The sequence below is a fragment of the Phoenix dactylifera genome, chromosome 13, assembly GCF_009389715.1.
Source record: "Phoenix dactylifera cultivar Barhee BC4 chromosome 13, palm_55x_up_171113_PBpolish2nd_filt_p, whole genome shotgun sequence".
Taxonomy (NCBI): Eukaryota; Viridiplantae; Streptophyta; class Magnoliopsida; order Arecales; family Arecaceae; genus Phoenix; species Phoenix dactylifera.
The window spans coordinates 9285131-9312792 of record NC_052404.1 but is presented as its reverse complement, the minus strand read 5'-3'; the positions used below and the strand labels follow the sequence as shown (position 1 = coordinate 9312792).

At 40.2% G+C, this 27662-nt stretch overlaps 3 protein-coding genes across 5 annotated transcripts in view; 2 read left to right on the top strand and 1 right to left on the bottom strand.

Annotated features, from left to right (window-relative positions):
- LOC103721500 (N-terminal acetyltransferase B complex auxiliary subunit NAA25) overlaps positions 1–5581 on the top strand; it is a 37638-nt gene extending 32057 nt beyond the window's left edge. The window contains 7 exon segments of the mRNA XM_039133163.1: positions 3557–3706; positions 3709–3821; positions 4369–4421; positions 4595–4648; positions 4650–4729; positions 4732–5236; positions 5238–5581. Of these exon segments, the coding sequence (XP_038989091.1) occupies positions 3557–3706; positions 3709–3821; positions 4369–4421; positions 4595–4648; positions 4650–4729; positions 4732–5236; positions 5238–5388 (1106 nt within the window). The 3' untranslated portion in view covers positions 5389–5581.
- Positions 5582–7400: 1819 nt separating this feature from the next.
- On the top strand, positions 7401–13227 carry LOC103721501 (patellin-6-like). The gene is given in 8 exon segments (XM_008811747.4): positions 7401–7476; positions 11182–11541; positions 11544–11606; positions 11609–11916; positions 12021–12030; positions 12033–12144; positions 12343–12484; positions 12655–13227. Coding segments are annotated over 8 exon segments (1332 nt in total). The 3' UTR covers positions 12916–13227.
- A 4232-nt stretch (positions 13228–17459) lies between these two features.
- On the bottom strand, positions 17460–20252 carry LOC103721502 (arogenate dehydrogenase 1, chloroplastic-like). 3 transcript variants are annotated; one of them, XM_039132996.1, is made up of 7 exons: positions 19998–20247; positions 19659–19827; positions 19380–19535; positions 19185–19267; positions 19041–19110; positions 18760–18834; positions 17460–18675 (listed from the first exon to the last, which is right to left on the bottom strand). In XM_039132996.1, the coding sequence occupies exons 1-7, from the start codon at positions 20177–20179 to the stop codon at positions 18598–18600; spliced, it is 813 nt and encodes a 270-aa protein (XP_038988924.1). In that variant the 5' UTR covers positions 20180–20247; the 3' UTR covers positions 17460–18597. The 3 variants fall into 3 exon arrangements, with proteins under 3 accessions (XP_038988924.1, XP_038988926.1, XP_038988925.1); XM_039132998.1 differs by lacking the exon at positions 17460–18675 and having other exon boundaries at positions 18764–18834; positions 19041–19099; positions 19998–20252; XM_039132997.1 differs by lacking the exon at positions 17460–18675 and having other exon boundaries at positions 18766–19099; positions 19998–20252.
- Positions 20253–27662: the final 7410 nt, after the last annotated feature.

The following is a 27662-nucleotide window of genomic DNA, read 5'->3' as shown; positions in this document are numbered from 1 at the left end:
GAGTTTGGATTCCGAAAGGACTCCCCATCTCTGCAATCTCGATGGCCCCCTCCCAATATTGAAGGCCACCCCTTCCTCGGCCTCATGAGATCTCACAATCACGATGAACTTATTATTTTAACAACCCAAGATCCTAATTAAATCTTTTTAAGATTTTTTTTATTCTGATTTTTAAAACCTATTGAAAACTTAGGCCATAGGCCTGCTAGTTTTTCACGAAGCTCTATCAAAATCTTTCTCAAAGGTTTTCCTTCTCTAGATCTTATGGAAACTTGGATATAGAGACCAGCAGATTGGGAATTTTACTCAACTAACCTATATCATACACTCTTCCTCTTACCATCTCAATTTTCAAATCTCAACCTTGCACCCAATGACCGGATCATCACCTCTCCCTCTAAAAGAATTTCTTTTCGCTCTCACGTGTAGCTTGCTTTAGTTTTTTCTTATAGTCTGCATCGAGCTTTTGCAAGTTCTTTAATAAAAAATCACGCACTTTACCAAGGGAAGAAAAGTAGCTCTCCAGCTACATAATTTTTTAAAAAAAGTTTAATGTGAATATGGGAATATGTGACCATGGCTTATTGCATAAGCACGCATCCACTTGTGATCAATTTCGGCTACTGGGTGTAAAAAGAATAAGGAGAAATGCCTTTTATGCCTAATATCTGAATATTGATTAATTGTTCAGAAAATAGCTGAAAATTGAGCAGCATCAATCCATTGTCCCCTAATCAATTTTTTTCCCCAATAGTTCTAAAAAATCCATTTCTTCAATTTTAAATCATAAAATAGATACAAGTATTTTTTTTGTTCAAAAGAATAACAACATTATAGTTTCAGTAAACAATTTTTTTCAGTAAAAACTTTTTAATTGATTGTTACAACAACATTATAGTTTCTTCCAGAAAGTAACTTAACATCCCCCATCCCACATGATGCGGGGGTATTACTATGTTAGAATTATTTTAGTTAAGTTTATGGTTATAAAAGGAAGAGAAAGATCGATAGTATCAGTTTCTGCAACTTGACTCTTTTAAGCTATTCTGTACTAGATGGTTTTCAGCTACTACTCGAAACTTACTAATTCGGTAAACAAGATCATTACAATTGTAGGTTCAGTTCTTCAAATTTGGATATACACCACTACCGCTCTCTCTCTCATACACACGCACACACAAACACACGTGTGCACGCACATCCGCACCCACACACCCATCTGAAATAGCCCAGAAAGTACTCCATGCATAACCAGAACCAGAAAAAATATGCGAAAACATCTTTTTCTTCCTGTAGCTCTCATTGTTTTTCCCTATTTTGAGCTGAATTCCCAAGACTCTCAAAAGTCAAAACAAAAGACAAATTTTACCGATTGATTTGCTATCTTTATTGAGTCTTAGGAATTTTTTGCTTAAGTCTTTAGGGAATGGCTTTTACTTATTTCTTGTTTTCTTACAGTTTTTCTACTAGGTTTTAGTTATTTTAATAGGGAATCTTGAGTCCTAATATGAGTAGGCCTATAATCTAAAGATCCTACTTGGTGTCTAGATGAGTTAGACATTTGGATTGTGATTTAGAAAGATTAATGGTCTTTTATGCGAGATTCAGCGATTTACTATCCTATGGGAAGTATTTGGTTATGTTTCATTAGAGAAGTGAATAGATTTAAGGCAGCAGAGATTTTGGTTGCTGAGTCCCATTTTTGAGTGAAATTATGTTAGGATCCTAGGTCCATTATAAATAAGTTGGGAGTTCTTTTGTGATTAGGAAACATTGTTCTAGGTTGTTTGCATGTCTACAAATATTGGTTCAGGAGGAGCCATGAATTATGTATGCTTTATGGATTTATTGAATGAAGGAGCCCTCTACTGTTGTCTCTTTCTCTCTATACTTCTCCTCTATTCAATCCCCTCTCCTTTTCTCTACTTCTACTCTTTTCGAAAATGACCACACAACTCTAGAAAAACCTTCAAAAAAAGCTCCAAAATAACTACCATTGACTATTCTCTCGGCATTTTACGGGTTGTATGACAACACTGGCTGAACTGAATGTTTATCCACAAATTCGAGGATGCTGAGTCCTTCAAGCAACAAGTGTAAGTACCTGCAATGGTACTGGTGGTTTAAGCCCTTGTTATTTGTGCATCCTACATGTATATGAACTTTCATGAGTCTGAAGGTCCTAACTGTGTTGTTTGTGCATGTAGTATTAATTGATATGATGAGAACGAAGGTGATTATTGAAATGGGATTAGTGGCTTTGCTAGATATAGTTGTGTAACTTTAGTGAAACACAATAGTACCATGGAGTGATATTGATGTCTGATTGAAGTTGCAGACCACAAGGTATCTGTGAAAAATGATTATAGTTCTTTTGTTTTTGACTGGGGGAAGAGTACATCGTCAAAGGTCAGTATTGATCTATTGCAATCATCTCAGCTCTAGCAGTTTGAAGATGAGAAAAATACGGATCTTAGAAACTTTAAAATAATGAATGCATCTATGAGGCTTTTTTAATATGGTGTGTGATGTGGATGCTGATGAGATTTAGTAGAAAGTGTATAAGAACATAATAATGAGTTTGACAGTCGGGAAGAGCATCCTTTCGCATGGATCAGTGTCCACGATGAGAGTGCTGCGTAGAAAGGAAAAGCAGTTTGGATGAACTCACAAATGAGTAGATAGAAAATGAAGAATTGTATTAAAGGATAAGGTTGGTATGGATCAATTAAAATCATTTCATAATATACATCCATAGGAATGCCAAATGTACATGGCTTTGTTGGTTAAAGCAGCTGTGTAATTCATTCCCTAACACATTCCTCCTCTACTTGGTTTTCATCTACACAGCTGTTTAGATTCAGCATCAGTGTTCCTCGTTGCATTAAAGATCTTAGTAGGCTTCTGTAAGGAGAGGTACTTGTATTATTCGGAATGGTCAGTAATGAGAGTGGCAACAAGAGCCAAATGGAAGTTGACATAGAATTTCAGAAAGCATAGTTTGACCGGTGTTTTGGCCTCAATAGCATGCATAAATGCTAATTAGAAAGCAGACTACCGGGACCAACTTCCACCCCTTAACAGAATCATAAACTTCAAAAAAACAATGTGTAATCATTGAGAAAATGATGATGGAAAACAAGTCTGCACAGAAATGCTCAAAATGTGTTGTTTTTTAGGTTTTTCATGTAGTTGTGATCTCACAAAGTTTCTTTCAGAAGCTGAATCCTTCTACATACACGTGAAGTGGTTAGTGGATAAGTTTGACACATGGCACACACTAAACACACTGTGATACTGAGAAAAATATGACATGTAAAAATAAAAATAACAACGATAATCACAATGATGATGGATGAAATTATAATGGTTTTCCTCTCAAAAAATTGAAATTGGTTTTAATTTTGCTCAAATATTTTTTTGGCGATTATCTATAAATATGCTTCAACAATTAGTTGTCTATTGTCAATCATAGTGTTAATTGCTGTGAATAAAATGTGTTGTTCAAGTTTTTATTTCTTTCCAAGTCATTAACATTTTTAAAGTTTGTATCCAGTATCAGCACAAAGTGGCGAGAAGGAACAGATTGCAAGAAAACATATTGAGACAAAGTCTCTTATTCCTCGATTAGTTTATCTGTCAATCCAGGCCTCTACCTCTTCTCTAAAGGAAAATATTGAGCCTAATGGTTCTGTCTCTGATGTGAAAGTTGTTGTGAAATGAAATGTCTTCTGGAGAGATATGCGAGGAGCATTGGTCTTCCTTTTGATGATGCGATTGAAGTGATTCTTGGGATTACCAGGGGCCAAAAGTCCTTCAAGGTATTTGCTTGAATTACTTTTAGCTTTCACAAAAATTTCTCTTACATTGATCACATCCTTGGTAAAATTGTTCAGAATAGAAAGATAAGCATGTCTTAAATGGTCAAGATGTCCACTATTCGTAATAGTTAGTTTATTGTGCTCTAGAATCTACTAAGATATAGTCACGCTTGTTGCATCATGACTAGTTATTGGATGGATCAGGTGCATGGTTGGTTGAGGGCTTTTTTTCTTTCAATCTTTTGCTTTTAAGCATGGATGGATGGTTGGGTTCATATATATATGCATATTCTTCAAAAGAAAACAACAGGTGTCTATATAATTTCAAAGTTTATCAAAATGTTATTGGCAAATGTCTTATTTTATTATAAATATAAAATATTTATAAACATTACAAACTTCAGCTATTTATATGAAAAACCAAGTTTTATATTTTTAAAAAAAATAATAGAAGGTAAGGGACTAGTTCGGGAACAAGATTTCTTAAGGGTTGATGCACAAGACGCTTGAGCTTTTTGGGTCTTCATGGGCTTGCTATCATGTCCAGCCACAGAAGGCACTTGGGTTTTATGTCAGTACAAAGATGCTATTCCTCAGGAAGTTTGATTCCTTTTTTTAATTTGGTAATAATATGACTCATTTTCTAGACTCATGAACATTGGAGCTCTTTTTTTTTGTGGACTAGATATCTGTTAGATGGCATGCTTTATTATTTCTTTGTGAATTTTATCAGTGGATGCCATAGGTTAGGTCTGGTGAACTGTTAAATTGAGTTGCAATTGTGATCTCGATTCAGACATTGTCAGCTGGATTAACTTTGCCATTTTTCAATGCGTGGAATTTGTGCTCCCATCACCCTGGGCTTGTCAATGAAGAAGGATGTGGTCTAACATCATGGCACATTGTAAATTCTTGGTTAAGAGTTGCACTACTGAGCTCTTGATGCAGGCACAACCGATACTAACAAGTCCTGGAAGTAGTCTTCCAGTTCTGGTACAATTGGTAACAGAATCCTTTTCTTGGCATGTTCTAGTAATCCAGTCCTGTATAAAATCAATGCTTCCACTGGGAAAGAAGAAAAAGAAAGGTGGTGCAGTGGATCAAATGAACTCGCCACACTTGCAGGCTATACGTGATTCAATTCAATGTTTAAGTGATGCAATACAAGGAATCCAAAAATGTGTAGGCGATCAAATCAAGAAGCCCGAGGATCAAAATTTGGATATTCTATTGTCTCATGTGCAAAGGGAGGACTGTGTTGAGGGGCCAGGATATGTGCACCAGGCTTTACAAGAGAGTGCATCGGCAAACAGCTCTGAACTTGGTGACAGGATATCTGGAGCTCTACAATCATGGAATTCTGCTCATGTACTGAGAAAAATAATAGCGGCACAAAATAAATTGCTATCACATTTTCATACTATGTGGTTCAAAGTTGAAGCTGTTGGAGTCATTGAAACAGTCACATAGGGAAGAGAATTATGGGGGTACCCTCAAGTGGCTCTATCAGGATTTTCTGCATATTTTCGGTTCTGTTCTGGTGTTTGGTCGGAGAAGTTCCTGCTAAACGGCTGTTGGTATTGACCTCCATGCTCTGTACCTTTACAGTGAGAAGTTTGATTTCATTAATTTATCGTACATTTTTTTTGCGAGTGGATATGCTCCCAGTTGTAAGGAATGAGGTCTGTACAATGAATAAACCATAAATCTTAGGTTTCATATAAGAAACTTGCATTTGCTGACAGCATCTCTCTCATGCTGTGTACATCTGTGCGTTTGTAGCCTGCCAGTACTCCAGCGAAGTTGCACTTTATGAAACCTGTTGCCGTCAAGATATCTCAATCTATTGATTGTAGATATAAGATATGAAATACCCGAATTGGCTATTGGACTCAATTGTTAGTTAATCGAAGGCCTGGACTATCATGGACTAAGTATACAATTTATATAGTTAAGCAGAGTACAGTGGATCCAAGTTGAGCCTAAATATACAATTTTATTTAAAGCTGATTTGCAGTCCAAAGTGGAGCAGAGCTTTGTTCCCATTTAATTTTCTTTCCTAACACTCACTATTACCACTTTAAGATATACGTATAGTACATACATACAGATACAGCATGCATGCATGCAGCATATGCATTGTCAATTAACATGCACAGGTAAGAAGCGATCAACTTGCAGTCAGAAAAAGAAAATCTTTATGAGTGCGAAGCATCAGCATGAAAAATATGAAGGAAATTGCGCGGGTCATAATGCTCTCATGTCTCTCTTCTAGGCAGGATGGGCATGGCCTGGAATATGAGCCCAAATCATGCCAGGGGGGAGCTACACGTAGCCGGTCACAGTCGAGAACCAAGGAGGGACATCATGTGCAGCTCACAGCTCATGGCTTAGGGCCACTCTGCATGGAGCCCTCGTCATCTATCCATGGAGGGATCCTACCATCCTTTTTGCCTAAGCCGAACGAAGTAATCCCAGTTACTTGGTAAACTAAGAATCTCTCTTTCTTTCTCACGCACAAACACGCAACGTGTGTGAGAGTGCCCCAGCCAAACAAGGCTCTCAACGAAATGTGCCGTCTGGATGCACGCCACCTTGGTCCTCTTCCCAAATGAGATGGTCGCGATAGGAGCTGGTACTCTGCGGACTTCCTCCTGATTGGATTGAGACAGTTGGAGGGCAGGAAAAAAGGGAAAGGGTCGAGCTAAGAATGATGATTATTGATTCTTTGAGCTTGGCCGGTGTTTCTTTTGAGTGTTTGAGATGAGTTATTGATTCATCATATCTAAGAATTGATATATGCCTCTGACTGTTGTTAAATATATGTATTATAAAAAAAAAAAGAGGGTCCAAAGATCTATCATCTCTCTTAAAAAAACTCAATTTTGTATACAATAATGATGAAACAATAGTAAAACTAATGATGTGCTGATTACGATGATGAACAGAGGAATGTGGAAGGGAATCCCACTGATGTTCTGAGACAATCAAAGAAGAGTGGAGCGGCTCCAAATGTTTCTGATGCTTTCCTCCGATCATCAAGCGGCCCTCGATAACGAGCTTCTTCACATCGCTAGGCGCAAGATACGGGGCCGCCGAGGCGGCCTACAAAAAGCCATTCACCACCTCAGTGCTCATGCTGGCCCCGCACGGCAACCAGCCTCCAGGTCGCTAACTACATGGCCGCCCGGGCCTGTTTGAGCATCCGAGTCACCTTCGCAACCACACGTGCCTCGACACGACAGCGCGCAAGCAGGGACCCACACAATTCCCGGTCTCCCAGCGCCGCCGCCTACTTCCCGAAATCATCCCGGTCCAAATAAATCTTCTTCAACCGTTGGCCTGGGCCCAATTGCCCACCAACAAGCAATGCGGGGCCCAAATAACACCGTTTTCCTTATTGCATCCTACTACCCGCCAGGCCAGGAGTATTGACATCCCACACACCCCCACCGGTCCAATTCGACGAAAACCTATACGAGGGACCAAGGTGTATGTATCTGTTTCAAGTATGCATCGTGGTCAACTAGTGTTGGGGGCACCAACATCTTCGCCGGCAGGAGCACCCGATGGACATCCATGGCTACGGACTTCGCTGGTTCACGCCATCAGGTGGACCCACTGGTGAGGAACGCGCTCGGCGTGCTGCGAACGGGTGGGCGAGCAATCCAGGGGTGCGGCTTGCGCACCGCCATCTGAATGTCCGTATCACCTGGGGCTCGGCAATGCTATCCTAGTGAGAATGAGTTGGAGAGCTGCAGTCTCTCAAGCCCCTCAGCTACCTCCCCAAGTCTAGGAGATTTTTTACATCGCTGCTCATGCATAAGCATCGCCGTCAGAGTCAAGAAAAAGAAGACGATATAATAGGAATAAATGCAAGCCAGTCTAGAGAATTCTTAAGAAGATGAGCGGCAAAGAGGCAACCTAATCAGTTGCTCTGTTCATCTCTCGATACACATGCACAGCTTGAAAGACACCACACTCCCTCAATAGCCGATGTATGTCGTCTAGTAGTGGGTATTCTACCCCTCCCCCTAACCCCTTCTTTAGAATTCCTTAATCACCACGGCCGAGTTCCCTTCAAGAATGATACTCCTAGCCTATCTCTACCAGCGGTCCCTGATCACAAATGTGACTCTAGCTCTATCTCCACCACCATCAAAATTCCTTTAAGATTGTTATGGGTAGGGCTTCCAAGAAGTAAGGACATATCTGGGCATTGTAACAGTAGAGAGGGAGTCCCTAATGTCTCTAGTCATCCTAGATGAAGCAGCCACAGTAACCTCAGTGCCTTCAACGACTTGATGGATTTACAAGGAAAAAAATGTAAACTGGAATGGTCCTACCTTTTGTTGTATTTGAGCCCATATCACAATGGACCATTGAGTTCCTCAATTAGATTCACAACTGCCAGTTCCTGCAGTGCCTAATTGGAGTCATCAAAAGTACGTAATTGGAGCCAACTTCTCAGATTTTTGGAGAATAAAAAAAAAAGGAAGAATAAAGAACAGCAGGATCAAACTTGAGTACATCTCAAGCAGTCCGATACATAGAAGATCAAGTAAATTACCTTTTAAATCGATCATAGCACCAGTAGCCATTAAGCCAGAAGCTAACATATAGTGATCGATTTGTAATCAGATGATGGCCAATTTGATGGAGGCTTGAATAGTTCAAGAATAGTTACAAAATTGTTTAATCGTGGACACCCACTTGCCATTTATTTTCCAATTTTCGAGAAAAAATCTTCTGGATTATAAGAAGAAAACACTTATGGGCAAAATTAAAGAAAAAATTGCGATAGTTTGAAGAATAACTTTATTTGATGCCGCCTTGACGTCACTCCTCGGTCTTGGACCCTGTCTCGGCAACGACACTCCCATCATGTGAATTCTGTTCCCATCCACCTCTTGCTGTCAATAACTCTTCATAATTACTCGCTGGGTTTCCCTCTGAGCACGGCTCACAGCCTTTGAACTATATTAATTAAATAAAATCCTCCCAGTTCACGAGAATGCTTGCCCTTGCCCTTTCCCAATTCCCACTCGCCCTGCATTCATAAATCAATCAATATTTTAATTTTCTAAATTAAAAAACTAAGCGTAAAATAAAATTTTAATTAAATTATAAAATCTTTCTCAAAAATAAAATATCCTTATACTCAATAATTTTGATATATTAAAATTTATTAAAATATCTTACTTTATAATCTAACAGAATACTAGCCAAACAATTAATATTAAATAAAAAATAAGTATAGTATAAAAAATAATTTTAGATATATAATGGACACATAAAAATATAAAAAATACATACATCCTTATTTTTGTTTAAGTATAATTTTAAGTTTATATAGAAAGTAAATAATTAATTTAATAATATTAATTTAATTAGATGTAAGTATAGATGTTGTAGAACTGTTTGGGGGGGGGGGCAGGCGTAATAAATATAAATTTTTTTTGTAATTTATTCTAAAATTTTACGGCCATGGACTTTTTTTTTTCTTTTTTTCCCTTTTACCGTCTCTCGCACGAATCCCAAAGCCAAAAGTGCGTGAGGGTAATCCGCTGGTAGTGGGTCCCGCTCTAGAGCCGATCCACTTGCAACTCGAATTCCGAGAACAAAGACCAGGGCTACGCCCGGAAACCAAGAAAAGGCGGTCTTCGCGGTCGCTTTTTAATTTCACTAGCAAGTTGCTTTCAGACCAACCAAGTGTCGACGACGTTTAAGGACCATATGTTTACCGGACACAACCATCATTTTACCCAAGAAAAAAAAAAAAAGAAATGTCCAAACCCATCATGACCGTCTCGATGGACCCTTGCAGTTCCTATAAGCTGCAAGCAGGAGGAAGTGGACTTCAGTACATCTTGTCCCGTAAAAGCGGAGAAAGTGACAAAACCAATTCATGCCTAGATCGGTGGTCCGCTTCTCCAACTTTTGGTACATTTCAACTGCTCCCATCTATTCCAAAAACGAGGTTTTCGGCCTAGATTCAAATCGGGAAACTGGGCTCAAGCCCGTTTTATGAGCTCAGGACCTACAGCTACAGGACGGCATTAAAAGACCGCTCCAATCTCGGTAATTCTGGAGCCTGGAGACACTCATTCCACAGTAGATTTGTATGCGTGCTCGTGAGCACATATTTCTTTAAATCATCTCAAAGATAAAGTACTTTTGGTGGTAAGAAAAGAGCCGTAAAAGTGTTGGATTTAAGCTTAATGGAGTGTCTGAAGTCTTTGGGATTATATCCCAAGTCACCTCTCGACTTATTACTCAATTTGAAATCAAAGCTGTCGTAAAAGCCATGCCACATGCGAGATTGCTTTTTTTTTTTTTTAACCTTTACTCCATAATAATCACTTGTTACTTTGTATAGAATCCAAGCGAGATCTTATGACACTTATCATGCGTGCTCTCCTCTCCGTCAAACAACTATAGACTTCTTTATTCGAATTTGAACTTTGAACCCGCCAAAAAAGACGCACTGCGCTGGCAGGTACGCATGGAGTCCGTACGGCCCGATGCTGCGAAGCTTTTGTGACACTCGGCCCGGCTAGCTTTAAGCCCAGTTGGCACGAGCCCACGTTCTCGATAGCAAAGAGTTATGCGATAAATCGGACGAGCCACGTTCTCGATTCCCGCCGTGGTTTCAAAATTTGAACGGCCGGTTGGGTCCATCGGTGGGGGACCCGGAACAGGACACAAGCTAAAAAGGGTTCCCTTTGGGGCCCACCTTCGTGCTCGTGACAGGTGCTGACGATACGGTAGAGCTAGCCACCTCCAGACGGTGTACCACGTACACCAATTGCATCAAACTAGGTTCCTCGAATTACCCGTTCGATGTGCCTCGAAACCGTTCAGGACCGTCTGATGAGTTGCAGTTTTCACCCCGGCTGGCCCAATGCAATGTAGAGCAATTAAGGCAAATGTCACCACCTGGTCAGGTGCGACGGGGCGGCGAAGACAGGGTTTGGTTGGCTGTCTCATTGGAACGGAGACTTCGATTTTGGCCGACCTGGTTCCAAGATCGGAATCCAAATGGAGGGAGCGATCCATATCGATTCATTCTTTAATTGGTGGTCCGTTGTACCGCCAGCAGCTCGTAAGATGCCGTCCCCGGGGCACGGACCACCCATGCTCCCGAGCCGCTCCGGAATAAAAATTCCAACCCTCAGACCCCACGCCTCTATTATAATTGTCACCCCCTCCCTAACCACCGCTATAATTCATACCTCTCACCTCCTTCAACTCAAACCTCTCCTTGCTGTCTCGCGGCATACATACCACCGAATCCCCAAAAAAATCCATTCTTTTTTTGTTGTTGTTGTTCTTCTCTCCTGGTTCTCTGCGATTTGAGATGTCAATGGAGGAATCGCCGGTCTTGCAGCCCGGGCCGTCTCCCAAGCCGACAAGAGGTCACTGATGAGCTCCCTGATGGAGGCAGCCGCTACCACCCTGCAGAGGTCATCTTCCTTCAAAGAGGACTCCTATCTGGCCTCCAATCTCAAGGCCGGAGAGCAGAGAGCTCTCCAAGAGCTCAAGAATCTTCTCGTGTCCGTGTCGTCCTCCAACTCATCGTCGAAGCCTCTCACAATGTGGGGGGTTCCCCTTCTCGGGCCGGCCGCCGACGAGAGGGCCGACGTGGTGCTGTTGAAATTTCTCCGGGCGAGGGATTTCAACGTGGCCCAGGCGCACGCGATGCTGGCGCGGTGCGTGGAGTGAGGGAGGAGTTCGGGGCGGACGGCGTCGTCGACGAGGAGCTGGGGTTCAAGGAGTTGGAGGGGTGGTGGCCTACATGCACGGCTGGGACCGGGCCGGCCACCCGGTCTGCTATAACGCCTACGGGGTGTTCAAGGACCGGGAGATGTACGACCGGGTGTTCGGCGACGGGGAGAAGCTGAAGAAGTTTCTCCGGTGGAGAGTCCAGGTGATGGAGCGCGGGGTCGGCCTGCTCCAGCTCCGCCCCGGCGGGATCAACTCCATCATCCAGGTCACGGATCTCAAAGATATGCCCAAGAGGGAGCTCCGGGTGGCCTCCAACCAGATCCTGTCCTTGTTCCAGGATAACTACCCGGAGATGGTCGCCAGAAAGGTAGATCCTCATTAGTTCCTTTTAGTTTTTTTTTTTTTTTTTTTACTTCTTTTTTCTTGGCCTAGCTTTGGTCGCTTAATTTTTTCTGATGTAATGGGGTGCAGGTGTTTATAAATGTCCCTGGTATTTTAGTATGCTGTATTCGATGATTAGTCCCTTCCTAACGGAGAGGACCAAGAGCAAGTTCGTCATCGCCAGAGAAGGGAATGTGGCCGAGACCCTTTACAAGTAATTTATCGACAAACACATTCTTCCATCTGCTCCTATCTCTCTCGTTTCTATAGTTTGTTTCGGTTTTATACTTTTAATTACGAGCTGCGATCCGGATTCTGGAATGGTATCTGTTTCTGACTTGAATTTGAACAGCATCTATTGTTCTATTGTTCTGTTTCACCGATTTATTCTTAAATGCTGCTATGGAATCAGATTCATCAGGCCGGAGTTTGTGCCGGTCCAGTATGGAGGGCTGAGCCGGCCCGGGGATCTGCAGAACGGTCCCCCCAAACCGGCATCCGAGTTCACCATCAGGGGTGGAGAGAAAGTGAACCTCGAAATCGATGGCATTGAGGTTTTTTTTTTTTTTTAACCCCTCCGAATTACTTGAATTCCGAGACTACCTGCCTGTGTTTTTCCTTATAAAAACTTGCAAGCATGCTAACTTAAGAATCTGCTGTAAGAAGTTTTGGAGAGGGTCTAAAAAATAAATTACGAGATATTTGTGTTTGGTTCTTGGATTAGGCCGGGGCTACCATAACGTGGGACGTAGCAGTGGGGGGATGGGAGTTGGACTACAGCGCGGAGTACGTGCCGAGCGAGGAGGGGAGCTACACGATTCAAGTGGAGAAGATGAGGAGGATTCCGGCGACCGCCGAGGAGCCGATTCACAATGTCTTCACGTCCAAGGAGGCCGGAAAGATGGTGCTGTCCATAGACAACACCAGCTCCAGGAGAAGGAAGGTGGCGGCCTACAGATACTTTGTCCGCAAACCCTCGGTTTAGCTACATGGTTTGGAGTGCTTTTAGCTTCTTGTTTTATTAAGGAGGACAATAGCTTTCATCTATGTTAATATAAGGAAATGTACCCCTTTTCCTCTCCCTCCCTCCCTCCCTCTCTCTGTCTCTCTGTCTCTGCGTTAAACAAAGCGGATAAGTTGAGTATTTTGTTTATTACCAACAAGAAATGCTACTCTGTTGTGAGGTGGTGTTGGGTTGTGCTTCGATGTTCTAATCATTGCTTCTAGGTCCTACGCCCGGAATCAAGGTGTACTTTGACAAGAAAAAGGATTGCCGGGGGCATGTGCTTTGGTGCCAGCATGAGCTAGTTTCATATCCAATTGTCGAGACATGGTGTTATAATTTTAATCATACTCAAGGGAAATGAGATGAGATGACTGTATTATATGATTCTCTCTCTCTCTCCTCTGCCCCACGGATTTCAAGGCACTTGATTTTCTTGCTTAACAGTTAAATGGTTTCTTACTTAAATACGACAGAAACGGGCAAGCAAAGATTTTTTTGAAGAGTCATCATAAGGATAATCGCTGATGCGTACTTGCACATAATTAACAGCATAATTCATGAGCATTTTGTTTGCGAATAATGTCGAAATGCCTGCAGTTGTCAAAATGATGCTACATTCGGGGAAGGCACCTGCGGTATCTACGTATTCACTTTCTTTGCTATCAGCCATGGCCATCTAATCAAACAAAAAGGACAGTAGTGGGTGACGCCTGCCCATCAAATAAAACAGAATCTTTCTTGTTTAACTCGAATCCTTTGTCTAATACTGTAAAAATATATGGCCGGGCGATGCTGCGAGTCTCAACTATGGAGGCAAAACTTTATATCTTGTTTTTTGCGACATTCTCGATATCATACTTTAGAATATAACAGGATGAGATGGAATGTAATAGAAATAAAGAGAGGGATTGGCTTGCCTACTTCCAACAGTCAAAAAAAAAAAACTGAACACTCCAAAACCCGTTGTAACAGGGATTTGATGCAATTAATTGTTACGATCAGTGCGATACAGAGTGAGGTTTTGAGGTGCGAGGAGTTGGGGTGGAATCAGTGGGCAATGCTCGGCAATGGAGCTTTTACTTGGATGAAAAAAATATAATTACTCGTGAGGCCAATAGGGCGACCGACTAGATGGCAGCGTATGTAGCGTGCCATTTGAAAGTACCTTATGGATCGGAGAAAGAGATGCCCGGAGCATTTCGGAATTATAGGATATATCGTACCTGCTATATATATATATATATATATATATATAATATATATATAATATAATTATTGGCTGCGAAAGCAAAAAGAAAAATACAAAGCTCAAAGGATAAGGAGCGGCAGATTGGTGACGGTGGTCAAGGGGGGAGTCACGGGTGATACTAAAAGTGCAGCGTACGGTCGACGGTGGTGTCCGTTTTTGCTCCATCCTCGGGAAGGCTGTGATAAAGCAGCGGAATTCACGGTGGTTTGGTTCACCATTTTGGCATCAGAAAGTCCTTACGTCTCTATCCCAAAGCTGAGCTGAGGGGGGTCTGAAAAAGTATCATCCATACGAAACTTATTCCTACAGCGGATTGAAACTCTACTACGATAGATTGGAGCTTGTCCAGAAACAGCTTTAAACATTCGTTGCTGCAGGGCTGCAGGATATCACAGACTGTCGAGAAATGTATTACCTTCCGGATCCTTATGTATATTGAGAGATAAACAGAGCAATTGATTGGATTACTTCTTATGTGGCTCAGCATTCTATCGACAAGTACCAGCTTTGAATATTTATTGCTGCAAGATGTCCACAGATTCACGAGAGCTTGTATATCTTTCGAAATCCTCATGTACATTAGATGACGAACAAAACAGTTAATTGGATCACTTTTTATGTAGCTCAGCAGGTTGTAGACCAGATACTATTCTTCTTTCTTTGGTTATGTTTTATTTTTTGATTTTTTTTTTGGATGTACTAGTATAAGATGGTTTATTCAAAAAAAAAAAAAAATCCTTCGCTTCTTTCCGGCTTCAACCTGCACTCCTTCTGAACCCACCGAAGGAAATAGGTTTTGATTGCTTAAAAAAAGACTCACCGATTGCCCTGGCGCGGGCTGCTTAAATCCGGTCCCATATTCATATAGATTCTTTGGAAGATCACAGCGAATCAGGCACACGAAACGCCCATTGGGTGGTTTGGTGCAAGGTTTCTAAATCCGAGATATTTCCCACCTCGGCAAGCGACCTATAGATTTTTTTTAGGTTTTGCACTATATTTTAGATTTTGGATATCTAACTCAGCATACAATAAATCCACAATTATCAACTATCTTCAAATAAATTTCAAAATCATTTAGCTGAAAATCTATGTAAAAATTAAAATAATCAGAAAAATATACATCAATATGCGTGTATCATATCAAACAATATCTAAGGTTTCATTGACTTATATTAAATGAGATGATATGACCAGTCATGCCCCCACCTGCCAGGGACGTGAGGCACCCCAGTGCCTATGTGAGGGCTACATGAGGGGAAAAACACGGGACTCCCCTGCCAGATATTGTCCAGTTCTAGAGCTTCACGCAAGCGTCCTTCACCCCTCCTCGATTTTGTTTTTTTTCCAAAACGCGTCTGCATGATTAAGAGACACCCGTCTCATATGCCCAGGCTTTGGAACGAGTCTTTCCAATATGGAATTATTAGGCCTCACACTCTTTCCACCATCGGACAAGAGTCGTCTCGGCTTTGATACCAAAAGTAACGCCCCCGCCTGCGTGAGGCACGTGAGGCACCCAGTGCCCACGTGGGGCCGCATGAGGAGGGAAATACGGAGCTCCCATGCCAGATATTATCCGGTTCTGGGGCTTCACGCAAGCGTTCTTCACCCCTTTCCGATTTTGTTTTCCTCCCAAAATGTGTATGCAGAATTTGGAGACACCCGCCTCATATGTCCAAGCTCTGAAACGAGTTTTTCCGATATGGACTATTGGGCTTCACACCCGATGTTCTTACTCCACCCATGGCTTCCCTCCCTCCAATTTTAATTTTTTGGGGGGTGAGGCTTGGCTCTGATGCCTCATTGCATGTAAATATTGCGGTGGTATCTCCTTTTGCATCTCATCCGGAGGCCTTTACCTTTCTTATCCTTTCATTCCCCTCTTCCGGTCTTTCTTCTTTTTATTTTTCTTCTCTTCTCTAGTATCTGTTCATTTCCCTTAACGAATTGGTGGTGACTTGTCACCGTGTTTCCTAAAAGAAAATGTAGATTCAGCACTACCCTAGAGAAATAAAAACTAAAAATGTCGAGGGGCTGTTTGATATTGCTTTCCTTTTTTGTTTTTATTTTAAAAACCCAAGAAGAAAAAAAATGTACGAGACTGAAACATATAGATGATAAAAAAGTTTTATATTCTTTAAAAATTATTTACAAAATCTTTAGATATTTTGGTAGCAAAGATCAATTACTTTTAAAAAAGTAAAAATAAAAGCAGGAAGGAGCAAAAGAAGTTATGCAAATAGTATACTAATTTTCATATAGTATTTTCCTAATTTGCAGAGAAACAAAAAATACAAAAATAACAACAATACAACAAAAATTCGTAACTTTTGGTGTGAGATCATGAGAATCTTTGATAAGACACAATACACATTATGTACCAAATATGAGCATAATTCCTTTTGTTTTTTTTTTATATAAGAACTCTTCGAGTCAGCTCTACAATAGATATCGATCAGTGATCCAAATGTTTCCAGTAGGTCAAAACAAGCTTTTAACTTGAAAGATTTTGTTCGACGATCGTTTGAAAATTTTACTGTATATATATCTTTATGTGGAACAGTGAGGAGGCCTATAAGCACAAGGGACGAGTTTAACATGAATAAAATGTTTGATACATTCCATTTACAGGACCACGTTTTGCTAAAAGCCAGTGGCAATATATATAGTGGGTTAGGACCATTTGTTAATCTGAGTGCCAGGTGCTCTTGTATTAGAAAACTTTCTTGGGAAACTGAAAATGGATGCGCTAACCCAAATCTCCGCTACTAATATACTCACTGGATCATCGTGCTTCAGATAAACTAATTCATATACTCACTAGATCATTGTGCTTCAGATAAACTAATTCTGCTTTTGCTAAGTTTTTTAAATGCTGCTCATCTTTACATTTCCTCCATAAATATATTTTTTTTGGAGCGCAGACATCTAGAACGGCACGCTACCTGAAGTAAATCGACTGCACCGGTCCAAGATTTGGGAAAAAAAAATATTTTATTAAAAATTGAGTTACACAAAAAGACTCTTGCAAGAGAGGATATTCTCACTTCCTTCCTCTCTCTCTTTTTTTGTCACGCCACATTAAAGGAGACACAAAAAATAGAGCATTATATGGGTGGAATATTTGATTCCTACCTAAATTCAAAAGAAACCAGCATCCACTGAAAACAAACTTTGATAACTATTAAAAGACAAAAATAATTATTTTAGATAAAATAACTAAGTAAAATAAAATTATTTATTCTAAATGAGATAAATAAATAAAATAAAATTAGGAATAGGATCTTAGTATAAACGAGCAATGATTGCCAAACATTTAGCAGATTTCTTCCTTGCAATCAAAATTTATGTCCCAGTTGCAAACTTGCAGCCGGTCAATCTGGGAAGAGTCTCATAGGATGTTAGTGAGATGGCTTATTGAGCTTTTGACATTTCTACCGAAATAGATCTCAACCAAAGTGAAAATAATCATATAGGAAACTTATTGTCAGTCAGTTGAAAGTTCTCATTTGCAAGTAATAAATCCCTCAAGAAGGTCTTCGCCGCGAATTATGATCAGAGCTGCATGCAACTTCAAATTTTTTTCAAAAATGAAGGAAAAAAACAAGGACATGTTTACAGTGCTTTCATTCCAGCTTGCCAAGATGTAAAGAGTAATAAGAAAACAGCTCATGACAATGATAATCACGCACATCAATAAATGAGATTTACCAAATCAGCTTGTTGCTATCTTTGTCTATGTGTTTACTATTGTACAGTTTAGTTAGCTTGATTTTAGGACATGATTATAGCTATACCGTGTATATATTCCTATGCGAGTAACAGTAATAGATGTTCACAATTATCTTTAAAGAAAATGTAGTTGTTCTAACGATCATATACAATTGAGAGTCCTTATTCTTGGAGGATGGCAGAAAATTTTGAGCAAATCAAGGATGACCGCCAATTTTAAAGGCAATAAAAAAGAATATGATGGCACAGATTGCCATTTTACTTTTTCTGATCTCAAACCACACCATTCATGTTCTGATTTTCCCTGTCGACACTTTAATTTCAGAAAGATCTAAACCTGACCCCCTAACAAAATATTTTTGACAAAATCTGCATAATTTGTCTCTTAAGTTTTGATGCTCAACCAAAGTAGAACTAATGATAATGTTTCATCTCCAGCAAATATATAGTATTGGCACAGGAATTTTTTACAAATTCACGTTATCCTACTGGATTTGCACTGATGATTGTTAAAACAAATCTACGGAAGACTGAAGCTTGTTAATAAAAAGAAAGAAAGAAAGAAAGAAAGAAAATCCCATCGTGGATGTTGAGAAAATAAATGACAGAAGGATATGATTAATGGAGATACCGCCATCTTGATCTCTATGTATATTGGCAAGCCAATCATTAGTCCATTAATGGAGTTCCACGTCTTTTGTTCTCTCCAGCAGCTTCTCTCTCACAGCCTTGAAGGCAAGATCCAGCTTGTCCAGCTGCTCCATAATAAAACACAAGCTTAGATAGGTAACTATGATTAAGTGGCCTGCAACTGTGCTTAATTAGGTTAGGGCTCATACTTCCTGTCTCGCAAACTTATTACGTACGAACAGCCCGCAGTACAAATCAAAGCTATCCTTCGTGGTGTTGTCTCTCTGCACGGTCTCGGTTAGCCAAGATGAGATTTGTCACTCTTACCTCTCATCTAAGTACAAGTGTCATCCATTGCAGCATAGAGCTGTTGTTCTAGGTTTCATGGCACTGTGTCGCAATGGATTCCACTTCTTGCAACAAGTAAGAGTTCCATGCAAGCATCAAAAAGAGGAGTCAGCGAGTCTAGATGGGATCAAGTTATTGTTACCAGTTGAAGAAGTGCTTGGAAGCCTTTTGTGTCCATTGGTGTGGGCTTGATTCCCATCTCTGCCAATATCCTGTGATGAGAGAATAGGAGTCGAAAAGAATCGAAAGACATGTTTGAATGGTTAAGGGGGGGAAAAAGAGGTACCTGCCAAAGGTGTGAGCCAAGAATTGGCTCTTGGCTGCCATCTCGTCATGCTCTTGGCACGACATTTCCACCATTCTGCAGCCCTACGAACGAACCAACACATCAGATATCTTATACTTCGAGGAATAGAGTATAATACTTGAGTATAATAGAAAACCAAATCATAATTCATACATACGTCGTTAGTGCTCTTACCTCAGCTTGGAATATGCCCAAATAGTTGTCACAAAGAGCATGGTCCCTTATGCGGACTTTCTCATAAACCAAAGGCAGCCCATTCCACCCTTCTTTTCCACTCTCCGGGCCGAACATGGGGTGGGTGCAAAGCACATCAGACTCTTCAGGTAGTACCTTTGGATTAACATGACACGCCAAAGGAAAATAAACAATGGCATATAGCACCTTATTCCTATTAATATCGGGAGGTCTACGGCCATTGCCCGGACAAGCTAAGAACCGGATATATCAACATACCCGTAGAAGGAGGTCTCTTGGGTATTCCTTCACGGATAGCACATCCACGAATAGCAGAGGCATTCTGAGACGACCCATGGGGATCGACCGGATGACATCACCCAAGGATAGGATGGATGTGCACAGAAGTATCACCTGGCCACCTGCCTCCATCAAGTCATCCATATCCCTACACAATCAAACAGCATTCCATTCCATTTCCTTTTCCCTGGGACTAATTCTAAATTTTAGAACACGATATTCCCAAGAAGAGCAGTTTTCTTTTGTTTTTTTTTTTCCGGTGGTATCCACGAGGAACGACGAAGAAAGTGACAAAACTATAGGAGTGAAAAACTTTACCTGAAGAAAGTGATGCCCAATTGGGAGCAGAGGAGGGAATAATCGGACCGAGACGTGGCTGTCAGGATGTGGCCTTGCTTGACGAATGTCTTCGCTAGAAATTGTGCGAAAGGGCCGAAGCCTATGATGGCTATCTTTAGTGGTCCATTAGGAAGGGGAGTGGAAGAAGAAGAGGAGGCCATGGCGAGAGAGAGGGAGGGAGGGAGGGAGGGAGACGAGCCGACTAGGGTTAAGGGCCCCCAGTGGGGAGAGGCGTGCAATGGATGGAAGGGAAGGGCAATCTTCGCGCTTACGAAATCTTGTACCATGTGCGCCGACCGGAAACGTATCCACGAAACAGATACGGTCGGCTCTCTTCCCGGGATCCGTGGGCTGGTCCCGGAGCACACAGGAAGGGCCAGGCCTGATATTGGCCTATGGATTGAAACCTTGGGCTAAGCCCAGCCGAGTGGCTGCCAAACTTGATACGCCCGAAGGCTCTCAACTTAGCTTCGGATCAGAGATTAGAGATATAACTCTCCCAACCAGAGGGCTAGCTTCGGCCATTAACAGCAGCCCCTTCTTTCCTTCTATGATGCAGTCTTCTGGCCCAGCTTGTTCTGGCAAAGCTGTACTGGGCGGGATAAAGTATTGAGATTTGTTGTATTGGGCTTTAATTTTTGCGATAAAATATTTTTCTGTTGCAGTTCTTTAAGATTTAACTTTTTTATAGCTTTTTAATGAGAAAAAATAATGGAAATTCTGCCTTCTGGGTTTCGGACTAAGGATATAATTGCATGCATTAAGAAGAGAAGAGGGTGATGTGGAATGGAGATTGCCAGCTGACCTACAGTGGCCATTATATTAAGTAATTATCAAAAATGGCTATTATAATGGTATTATAACGGGAACAATAGGAAGGAATGAAGGGAATATCTTATCGAAACGATCATATTTGTTTCATAAACAATTAATAATAATAGAAAAATAATGGTATTGTCTTTTCCTTCTTTTTTATTGAATATATATTTTTTGGATCATACAATCATTTTTAGAGACAATTTTGAAAAAATATTTTATTTAAAAAAGTACAAATAAAAAGTTGTTATTTGTGTTATAGCAGTATTTCATAACAAAAGATAAGATTATAACAGGAAATAATGGACAATAACAGTCGTTATATTTTTTATATTATTTAACTTAATATGTAATGGGGGTGGCCAAAATTGCGATAGACACTGTTATAATGCTTCTAATATCTTTATCTAAAACCATTTATTGTTTCATGACCCTCCACTTTAACCTATCAGTAAACTATGTATTGCTTTTACCTGTTATTGTTCTTTATGTGCACTTTCAACATACAAAGATATAGAATTGCAACTACGCAAGAAATCAATTGTTTTCATAATTTTATGTATCCAAATACTAGTCAGACCCAACTTATTAAACCCTCATATTGAATAATAATTTCACTATTTCATCTATATAAAAAATATCTTTATAAGCCATATGATATGATGTTGATGAAAGAAAAGATAAAAACTCGTAGCCTCTCCATATTTATGTGCACACGGGTGCCACTTGTTTATTGGTAGCTTCTACTCTTTTAAGTTAAATCTAAACTTTGCCTATGGATTCAGTCCCAAGTAAGCCCAGCCAATCGCATCTACATCTAGCTCACCAAACTGCCATGTGGGCTGTAGCACTATAAAGTCCTGGGCCGACCTAATTCGCTACCAATAAATCACACCTTTATACTGCAACCACACAAAAAAAGAGAGAAGAAAATCACACCTTTATACAACTAGATTTGATTCCCTTCCACATATGATTCTCACCAAACCCTCCCTTGCCTCCCACCCTTCAAATCCCACAAAGTTCTCCCCACCCCGGCCCCAATCTCCCATCAAACGGACACAATGAAGTCATCCCATACAACAACCATCCCTTCATCCACAAAAGAATGTTCCCCGGGAATATATAAACTCAGATAGTAGCAAACAAAAGGTTACGACAAATCCAAAAAAAAAAAAAAAAGACAAGGAGGAGAGAGGTGATAGAGAGAAAGAAAAAGGGACAAGAAAAAGAACAACCGCACTAGAAGCCCAACCAGGGTGTGCCAAGCCCTTGTTCTGGCTCGGCGGTCTTGAATCTTGGAATCTAACAATTGCAAGCGTGTCTGGTGGTGTCTGGTGGTGAGCCTGGCATGTGCCGGCCATTGGATAGAGTTTGGACAGAGGGAATAAGACGACAAATGGGGCCACAGGTTAGGTGGCTATCAAATTCATCAAATACTTAGTTCTCATCCATTGATTTATAATTATTGTCGGAAAATGAAAGTATTTTTACGTTCATCTAAAATAATGCACATTTATAAAAAAAAATTATTATGAATTGGATGATGATATTTGTGGCCAATTACACATATTTATAGGTATTTTTATCGAATTTTTATATATTTTACTTTTTGATTCTTATAGATATATTTGCTCTAGATTGGTTTAATAAAAATCGATTTACCAAATACAAACCCACTGTCCGACCTTCAATTGCCGCCAGTTGTCTTCATTAGTAGTTCATGCGCATTAATTACAATCCCGGATGGTCGTCTAAGCCAAGGCTTAAATACTTGTATTCATATCACGTTGTGGACAATGTTTGTGAGAATTTTATTGGAGAATTGATGGATATGGAATGTGCATTCAATCTTACCAACCGGAATTTGTGCAGATTTGTTGCACAAAGAAACAAAAGATTTTATTAAATCACAGAGGTCGAGCCATGAGCAACACTTAACAAATGAGAATTGATCGGCTGGTTAGGTGTGTCTGGTTTTTTTTTTAACCAAAAAAATAGACCGTTCTATAAGTGCTTTTTTTTGCGACTAATTTATTTGAAGGGTAGATTCACCTATACCTCCATCATGAAGGAAATGAACCAAAATAATGAAACCTTTAATATTGCAAAATAGTCTAACTATTCATCTCGAATATCTTGGCATCTTACATTAAGTGGGAAATTGGTTCTCATTTATTTTGATCCATCATCTACACTAGATAGATGATAAATTGTAATATTTCTAGTTTTCTTTTTTTTCACATGAATAGTACTTTACTCTCTAAGATTTAATGAAAGTAGATGAGGTATCATTCATTTAAGTAAGATATTTGAATGGTATAGAGCTGAATCCGGAACAAAGGTAAAACAATACTAGATAGTTACTATCCCCCTCCAAGAAGTAATTCCAGCTCTTTCCTCGGAGAAAAGAAGTAATACCAGCTCTTTTACATTGTTTCACTTCTCCAATTGCTTCATGATTTCGAAAGCATTTCTCATTCTCTTTCTTGAAACCTTGGATTCACCACTTCTCTAAACTAGATTCAAAAGCGGATGCGTCCACTTGCCTGTGCAGGTGAAGAGCTTGCGTGCACTATGAGCTGCATGCACAAAGCATTAATTGTCGATCGATTTTATAACAATTATTTGATTGGATAGGGAAAAAACATGTTCCAAACCATTGTGCCAACGACTGTGCCCCTTAATTTCTCATGGATTCCTCGTAGAGCCTAGTTTTAGGTTTTGTAGGAGTCGCCACCTTTCCCAAGTATAAAGAAGATCCGAGCTGCCCTCTATGAAACCTTTTTTATTTTTTATTTTTTCATAGATATATGTTTCTATCAAACCTGAGTTCTACAATGCTACAATCATCCATTCCTGTAAAAATGAGCAATTATTATTGAATCAAGCTTGATCATAACACCGCCTAGGAACAATAATTTCAGAGCTCAGAGGGGAGAGAATGTATGATGAAGAGCTATAAATTAGCATATAATTATTAGAACACACGTAGTAATACACAACTATGCTCAATTATGCTATAGCCTTACAGCTGTTAAAATTAAAACAGTTATATAGTAGCTAGGCCACACGTTTATTAGTCCATGACCTATGAAATTTTTTTATGCACCACTCGAGCATTGCTCCTTCCCAAAACCCTAATTAAAGTTGATATTACTAAAGTGGCTCCTTTTGATTCCAAAGAAGGGGTCTCACCAGGCTTGAACCGTTGTAGGTTGGCTGCCTCTCCTTTTTGTATCCATCCCCTGAAATCACTAATGGGTGTTGGAAAGAATAGTTCGTGGTGTGATTCTCTGGTCTTGTAAAAGATTAAACATCAAACAGTTTTCTATGTCAAATTATAATTTAATCAGTGGCGATGCACCCATTTAAGCAATTAAAATTGTGCAACAAGTTTTGATCAGCACGATTGCATCTTTATACAAATCCGACCTTCGAAGAGACTTCTAGTCTACAAATTAGCTGAAGGGAATATCAGTTTCAAACTCTTGGCACGGCATTTAGAAGTCGAAGCAGCGATAGATTTAACCAGATTTTCTGCTCTTCTTTTCTAAATCCATCTAGGCTCGGTCACCAAATGAAAAATTAAATGAGTCTGGCCACAAACAAATGTGATAGTAGCACACAATAGCGAGACAGATATTTCGTAAAGAGATGAACAATTGGCTTCTTCAGTTTCAAAGGGCATACGCTGCTGATCAGATCGCTAAAAGTATAGCATGATGCAGCCCATTGAAAAACTATATAATGCTGCTATTATTCTCAAAGTTAGACCTCGCAAAAACATGGAGATTTACTTAAAATTTATTGATAAGTATTGATGGAGAAATTGTTGGGGACATCTATCTCGACTTTGGTATTAACGAAGATGAACAACTTCGATAAAAACTAAGGAGCCAATTTGCATGTCTTAATGAAGACCGGCAATAATAGCAACACTACTGTCAATGCATGATCAGCACGATCGCCATCGTATGCTGCTCATGCGAAACGTTTTCCATGTTGTAAAGTGCAGCTAGCCATTAAAGCACGTTGTTGCTAAATCAATAACCGATCAAATTGATTACCCTATATAAAGGGACAATCCGAGGGTTCTTAAATAAGTTTATTCAGAGATTCTACTCTGCAAAGATTTCTTTTTTTCATACTGTTACCTCACTGTTCTAAACGTAAGCATCGGAGGGTTTTCGCCGGAAACTTTTCGGCGAGAGAATTTCTTGCAATCACCCCTGGAGGAAATCAATTGTTCTGCACCTTGGTCAACTCGTTTAGTTCGGTTCACGTCGATCTCAGAGTCATCTGAACTGCACTCCGATCTCGATCCAAGATTATATGGTAAGAGGTGCATTTATATTCTTACTAAAAAGAGATATATTTCGGGTGCCTTCGGTCAACCTGACAGTGATTAAACAAAATTATGAACACATAATTGAATCCCAATACATTATTTGGCTAGGCCATTACTTGGCTGGTCTCTATTCACGGTTGGTAGAACTGCTTTCCCCATACTTGCAAAAGGTAAATTTGTGACCACCAATAATTACTTGAGGTAACCTTTAGAACATAGAGATCAGGTCAAGGTATAGAATCGCCAAAAAAGCACTTCAAACTCTAGTGAACGTGGAGAGGTGCTTTTGTCCTTTAATTAGTAATTAGATAAGCTTGGGAAACACATTAGCCCACCTTTTAATACGGATTAAGGTGAAGTGCATGGGACTCCACCTAATCGAAGCAAGGGCTCGTTCGTCCTTTTGGATTCATGGCTTTCATGCCCGAGTTATCGGCATTTGAGTTCTTGCTCCTATATAAACCATAGCCGTTTGGAAGAAAGAAAGGAATAGGAACGGAAGAAAGAAAGTGAGGAAAAGGGAAGGTGAACATGGGCAACAGCCTTAGGTGCTGCTTGGCTTGCGTCCTTCCCTGCGGCGCGCTTGACGTCGTCCGAGTTGTCCACCGAAATGGCCAGGTCGAGGAGTACAGTCGCCAAGTCTCTGCAGGTGAGATCTTGGCAGCCAATCCTGACCACGTCTTGAGCAAAGCCGTGTTCTCAAGGTGCTGTTCGCCAGATTCTACTGGTCTCCCCGGATTCGGAACTCAAACGAGGTAACATTTACTTCCTAATCCCAGCATCATCAATTCCAGAAAAGAGGAAGAAGCATCAGAAGAGGAAGCATACGAAGACTAGCACAACTGCCCAAGTACCAGATGAGAACAACTATTTAGCTGATATCCTCTCGGAGAAGAAGACGCGCCACCGTCGCCATAGAAGCGGTCGAGTCGGGGTGCGACGGCCTCATCTCGAGAGCATATATGAGGAGCCATGAGGCAATCCGGCATGGGAATGACGGCAATTCCTGGCCGGAATGTGGCCGGCGGAGAGGCCAAGTATTGGGTCGGTTGCACCAGGGGCAACGTCTTCTTTATGCCATGGTGGGTCTTCCGTGGATACCCATGTAATATTCTTTTCCCTTCCCACTTTATGGAAGTGAGCAGAAGCCGTGGAATTCTTTTTATTCTACGTAGATCTTTCTTTTTTCTAAAAGAGATGTCGATCGGCTCGAGGTGCAAATAAAAGAGAGAGAAGATCTAAACCAATGGCCATGTACTTAAACCAATGCTAGGTTGTACGAAACGGAGTTGAAAGCTGTGCTTCATTTTGCCATGGTTCATTACTTACCATTGGACTGCTTTTATTATGGCAAAAAAAAGCCCACTTAAACATCATTGCAGCTACCAAGTAATAGATCAGGAACACAGCTTAGGATACGCGCATGCCATGGCTCAACTAAATAGTACTCTATGAGCAGTAGTTTGTTTTTGCTTTTATTTCTTTGAGCAGAATTCATAAACAGCGACCTGACCTTTGTAATGAGCTACCAACATGATGCTCTATCATGACGAGGGGCTGCTCATACCTCTCTTCTTACAGATAGGAGGTCTAGGATTCAAAGACTTGAAGTAGTGTTATTTCCAAAAGATTTCCTTTCAAGCAATTGTATTACAGGGAGGACACCCCAATAAATATGTATGTGTGGGAATCAAGTATGTCTATGGATAGTTTTCATCTTTAAATTAGTGCAAATCATATGAGCAGCAACATAACAACTATCTTGGTTGGTAACAACTACCTCGTTTGCATCTAAACCTCACAAATATGATATATGCGGTAGTCGAGGTAGGCTTGGTATTGCTTGATTAATAGTACGACCATCTCAAGATGCAATTGGTTACTTTGTAGCTGCTGAAAGTACTACGACCATGCTAGATCCTATCTGGCAATGTCTTGAAAAGATAATATAGACGATTTTTTCCCCCTATCGTTTGAGTACCATGAAATTTGTATTATAAGTTTAGAATCCTAGAATAAAGAACTGGTCTAGTAGGATATTGAAGTAAAATAATCAAGACAAACTGAGTGCCTCCACCCTGCAAATAAAGCTACAATCAGTGGTTATTTTTTCTTCTTCACATATCTGTCGGAAAAATGGAAATATATTCTTTTCATCGAAGATTTTGTGCTCAAAGCTTGGAGAGGTGTTTTTCTTTTTTATTTCAAGCGTTCAATATGCATAATTCTTCCATCATTAAATGATTTGATTGGTGGTTGTAAGTTGCTTCAAGCATATATCGTCATATATATGTAGAATATTAATTTCCCACCTCTTACCAACTCGGATAAAAATTAATTTTACAGGAGCATGAGTTTCTATATAAATCTTTTATAAGGGAATTAGAGTGGGCATCCTTATAATATATGCCTGTATTATTTCTGTTTCATTTAACTATCACTCTTTCACCAACTTGGATAAGACTAATTTCACAGAA